This window comes from Ricinus communis, chromosome 4 (assembly GCF_019578655.1).
Source record: "Ricinus communis isolate WT05 ecotype wild-type chromosome 4, ASM1957865v1, whole genome shotgun sequence".
Taxonomy (NCBI): domain Eukaryota; kingdom Viridiplantae; phylum Streptophyta; class Magnoliopsida; order Malpighiales; family Euphorbiaceae; genus Ricinus; species Ricinus communis.
In genome coordinates this window covers 25,443,237-25,448,656 of record NC_063259.1, presented here as the reverse complement: position 1 = coordinate 25,448,656, position 5,420 = coordinate 25,443,237, and the positions used below count along the sequence as shown (strand labels likewise).

Below are 5,420 nucleotides of genomic sequence, written 5' to 3'. Positions count from 1 at the left end.
GGTGGTGTAACATCAACAGGTTCCTTTAATGCGACAATGATCATACTTAAGGTGATCACTAACGTTGGTGTGTACATAAAGAGAGTTCGTTGCCGTACTTGTTTTGTCTGCAGAGATTGTGTGATGGATGACACTCCTACGGCTTTCCTGCAGTTGTACTTGTACATATAAGCATGTGTCTCTCTCATAGTATGAAATATAATCCTAATTCTAACCTACAACTGCAACTCGAACCTATTTTTACTCCATTTTTAGGCCCACAGGAAGAAAATCTTCACATACGCGTTCCTTCTCTATCACCTTTCCAAAATCTTATAGCATCCTGAGCACACGTAGCTTATAAACTTTGACAGCAATCATGTTCTTGCCATAGACAGACCACTCAATCTAACAATGCAGTGAGCCATAGCCATCTCTCCTTTGACTCACGTACCTTTCTTCTGAAGCTCATATAGATTTAATCATCGTTGCCTATACTTGGAAATAGGTTTAACGTAGTGATTTCATCAGTAATGAGTATTTAAGGGAACAAGTGCATAAATTGAGGCAGTGAGAAATTACTAGACAGATTTTATCTATTATGTTATTCGTAAATTAAATTAATTGTTATTATACAATTAATTTTGTCTATAAATGATGTAATAAACTCAATTTATCTAATAACTTCTCACATAATTTTGATTTAGAAGTCTATTTAATCATATTTTTTTTAGAAAGCTATCTAATAATTGCTCACATAAAAGGGAATTGTTACATCTGCGTTAGTTGAACATTTAATCGGTAACGGCTAACTTTGACTTGTCACCCATAATATAACCCTGCAAACCTCGAGCTTCAATGAATTATAAAGCACGAATTACGCGTATAAATATTCATTTGCGAATTATGTATAAATATAAAGTCAACCAAAAGTAAATAAAAGATAAGACTGAAAAATTCAACTATATATAAATTGAGTTATATAAAACAATTTCAATATATCAAGTTTTATTATATAAGAAAATTTTGGTTCATTCATTAAAATTTATTTATTCAAATTAAACTAAATTAACTTCATATTTTAAGAATTAAAATTAAATATAAATATATATAAAGCCAAACCGAATTACCAGTTGGGTTTAATTTTTCCGAAATTGCTTTCCTTACCACAAGGGTACAAAAATCTTTAGGTTTTTAGGGAAAAATAGAAATTAATAGTTTTTTTTCTTCTTTGAAAAGAGCCCCTGCGAAAGGTTCCAAAACCTTTTTAGGATCCCTTTCTTTTAGAACTCTTTTTCTTGTCTAGAGCTTAATTTGTTGTTGAGCTGGTTTTGGAGGCAGTAATACAGTGGAAAAACAGACAGTAGCACAACAATAATACAACTGTAAAATAGTTGTCAAGTGTTGGACAGTAAAACCCCAAATGAAAAGATTAGAATAACATAAAATGAACACTTATAAGCTCTTTTAAACAAGACGGATTATGTAACAGGCAGATAAGTGACAAAAAACCCTTACTATTAAAGCTTTAGCATAGGGAGTCCCCATCACAGTTAAGTTTATCTGTACTGAGTGGAAGTGAACTATATATGAAGATAACATAGTATGGACAGGACGGGATGGGATACAGCTTGAGGTATCGTTTCTAGAGAATTTGTTTAAAAAGGGTCATGCATGTGCTTTGTTGCTTGAGCTCAGATGTGTGCACATGGAGACTCTTCAACTCCCCCAATTCAATTATAAGCTTTCAAGATTCTCCTTATTAGCTCCAATTCAGTACCCTACTTCCCAGTTGCACTTCACTTATCTTCTCATCTGTGATGTTGCCATTTCAACTACTGTCCAATCTCGCTAGAGCTGATATAGTGGTGTATTGCATCAAAGGGTTGATGGGTTTTGGATTGTCTGTAGCCAAAAGAAGTAGAGCATAAGTTCTTCATGTTCTTTTTCTGAAAAAAAAAAAAAAGAGTCAAAATGCATATTTAGATACTTAAACTTTGAAGGTTTAGTCACTTTTAATATTTTAATTTTCAATTTATTAAACACCTCAATTTGTATTTTATATAATATTTAAATACTTTTTGATATATGACTTTATTTTACATGTTCACCTATATTATACATAGGTGTTTTAAGGACAACAAGTTAATTTGTTTTTAAATTTGTGTCTAGTGGTCAAAAATATTTAATTTTTTTTTTTAAAAATAAAATAATATTAAATTTTAGATTTTATTGAATTATAAAAATTAAAATAATCTGTATTTCATTAATTTATTAATTCAACTAAAATCTAAAAATCTAATCTATCAATAAATTAATAAAATAAAAATTATTTTTAATTTTTCTAATTCAATTAAAATCTAAAAATAATATAATTTCACTTTCAAAAAAGTTTAAATTGAGTGTATTTGATCATTGGACACAAATTTAAGAGGCTATTTATTGAAAAAATCTAAATTGATTGTACTTGAATTTTGAACACAAGTTTATGGGTGAAATTGATCATTTGTCAAGTGTTTTAATATTATCACTTAATAAAATTTTAGTGTCTATTAGGTTAAAATAAAAATTAAAAGTGTTTAATAAATTATAAAAATAAAATTTAAATATTTATTAGATTAAACTGAAAGTTAAAATAGTAAAGCGAGAATGGTAAAAATTTAAATATTTAAATATGTAATGTGTCAAAAAATAACTGATTTTTACACTTTTGAGGACCATCATAAATGTTATCCAAATGTTGGCTACTTGTTATTGAGATGTCATACATGCTTACCATTGCAGCACATGCATCAACTTGCTTTGTACTGTAGGCTTACCCATATACCCTTCAAATTATTAGTCTTTATCTTTTTTCAGTTTTTATTGGGATAAGATAGACCTTCTTCTTAATAATCCTCTTGATCATATGAATATTTTCACTCTTCTATTCTTAAAGTTTTGGAAAGAAGAAACAAAATAAATCCAATAGCTATTATACTTTGGCATATTTAATGTCTATACCAAACAGATAAAAGGTAAATTTATGAAAATGTCAAAACCACATGCGAATTAACCAATTCTATAAGAACTGCAAAAACTAATAGTTTTTTTTTTTTTTTTTTTAAGAAATTAAAATTGCATCAGTTGGCAAAGATTTGGGTTGGGTTATTTTGATGATTAGCCTTATATTCTCAATTGTGATATTAAATGAGTAGCTGGCTACTTCCATTTCATGATTATTGAGTTCCAAAGCTAAAAGGAAAATATGCAGTTAAAGTGCCAATGTTAGAGAATGCGAAACCAGTATCAAGAATGTGAAGAACTTCTATGCTGCTGTTCCGTAAAATTACCTTTCTTAGAAAAATGAAATGATGGAGAGTTTGTCTTAAGCCTTAAGCCTTAAGCCTTAAGGTCATCCTTTTTCTTGGGTGGACATTAAGAATTATGAACAAGAGCTCTACGGTGTTGCATTTAGCTGTTAAAATTCTTGAAGCTTGGAGAGAAATTTTCTTATTTCTTTTTTCGTGTTTTAAGTGTTCACTGGCTGAGAAGGATTCTTGGACCAGTTCACAACTGCAATCACATGGACCAAAAACAAGGGAAAAATATGTGGACATAAACAGGATCCAAGGGACCGACCATGAAGATGTGTATCCATGAGTTACTTGAACCAATCTTTTAATTGTCGAACTGGTAATAAATAGCTATTAATGCCGATTCAATTGGTACAATATATAGTACTCTGGTCTTTTTCTTTTTAAGTTGTCTATAGTGTTTGTATGCAAAGTGGATTCTTTTTCAAGAATGCCCTTGAGCCTTGAGTCATTATTTAAGCCAGAATAAGAAAAAATATATTATATATACTGCTAAAGACAGGATTAGAACTCTATTTTCTTTTTATAATTTCTGAGAGAAGAGAAAAAGAAAAGGACTAAGACAACTTAATAATTAGACAAATATTCAAGAATGAGTAGCAGAACTTATCTCATTAAAATTTACATTTATCCACCCTGGCACTGAAATTAATGTCATATATTCTCAAACAAGAAGCCTAAATTACTGCCAAGATCCCAATGGCAAGAGATATCTCATAATTGAGGGCATTATCGAAATTATGTCCTGACCATGAGTCACTTCAAGCTTTGATTAGAGTTATTGAAGAAACAACAGATTAGGTAAGGCCAATCCGTTGGCCAGCTAACCTTTCAAAAGGGGTCTATTTATAGCATGGACTGCCTTGGCACTTGACACTAAGAAGCAAGCAAAGCCCCCACAACACTAATAGGCAAACGTTCACTCAAAAGCCTCTTTCTCGTCCCTTTTCCTGTTTCCAAGTTCCAAAGAAGACAGTCTAGTTTTGCCTGGTAGTAGTAATGGCAATGGCTAAGCTTGCCTGTCTCCTGCTTCTTACTATCCTTGCCATTTCCATGGTTGCAACCCAGGTAGACTTCGCCTTAGATACATATAATCTGCAATTTTGCATTTCTCTTGCTCTTTAACATATTTTTGATTCTTGATCATGGAACCCAACCCATTACCAGAGATTTTCTTGATAACTTTGTTTCTTTAACATTCTTGCAGGTCATGGCAAATGATTCCCAGTACCACCTTGACAGTGTAAGTTATAATTTTCTTCTTATCTTCACTCTCCCCTGATGTTTCGTTTTATGGTTATTACAAGTCCTGATAATCACAGTACTAAGACAAAAGTTCATAACTTTCAGGGCAATTACGGACCAGGAAGTCTGAAGAGCTACCGTAAGTTGTCATATTACATGTCAATAGATTTCAATTTTGAGTCATGTGATAATGTTGATGAATAGTGAAGAAAAAGAAGCTGGAACTAGAAACTATATAATCAGATACTAATGATTATTTCTTTAAAAATTTCTAATATACTAATAATTGGAATCAAATGACCAGAATGCCCGTCGCAATGCACGAGGAGATGTAGCCAGACACAGTATCACAAACCCTGCATGTTCTTCTGCCAGAAATGCTGTGCGAAGTGCCTATGCGTTCCTCCTGGGTACTACGGGAACAAAAGTGTGTGCCCTTGCTACAACAACTGGAAGACCAAACGTGGAGGACCCAAATGCCCTTAGGATCAATTCTTTCATTCCTTTTTTTCTCTATTTGGGCGCTGTTGGAAATTCGCACTAATATTTATGTTATGATGTGTTGTTACTAGTTTCTGGTGACTGTTTCTCCATGCTCATTGTTAATTTCCTTGCAATTAGAATTTTAATTTTCATGCCTCCATTGGGTTGATTGCTTGATATGATTTTGCAGAACCAAAATGGGAAGCTTAATCGCCATATACAAATGTCATTTTTATGTATGTTTTTTTCTTTTGTTATAAAAATAGTACAATTCTATGCACGATAATGGCAATCTATGTTGCATATATGAATTCGGTTTTCAATAAACTCAGCTATTTTGCAATGTTAACAAAGTTT

The 5,420-nt window shown here is 31.6% G+C and overlaps 1 protein-coding gene across 1 annotated transcript; it reads left to right on the top strand.

Annotated features, from left to right (window-relative positions):
- The first annotated feature begins 4,192 nt into the window (after positions 1-4,192).
- On the top strand, positions 4,193-5,219 carry LOC8263434 (gibberellin-regulated protein 6). The gene is made up of 4 exons (XM_048372590.1): positions 4,193-4,403; positions 4,543-4,578; positions 4,686-4,719; positions 4,885-5,219. Exons 1-4 carry the CDS (start codon positions 4,335-4,337, stop codon positions 5,064-5,066), a joined length of 321 nt encoding a protein of 106 aa, XP_048228547.1. The 5' UTR covers positions 4,193-4,334; the 3' UTR covers positions 5,067-5,219.
- Positions 5,220-5,420: the final 201 nt, after the last annotated feature.

Coding starts and splice junctions, on each gene's coding strand:
- LOC8263434 (XM_048372590.1), top strand. CDS start 4,335: ATGGCAATGGCTAAGCTTGCCTGTCTCCTGCTTCTTACTATCCTTGCC. Junction 4,404..4,542: donor TTTCCATGGTTGCAACCCAG/GTAGACTTCGCC, acceptor ACATTCTTGCAG/GTCATGGCAAATGATTCCCA. Junction 4,579..4,685: donor CCCAGTACCACCTTGACAGT/GTAAGTTATAAT, acceptor CATAACTTTCAG/GGCAATTACGGACCAGGAAG.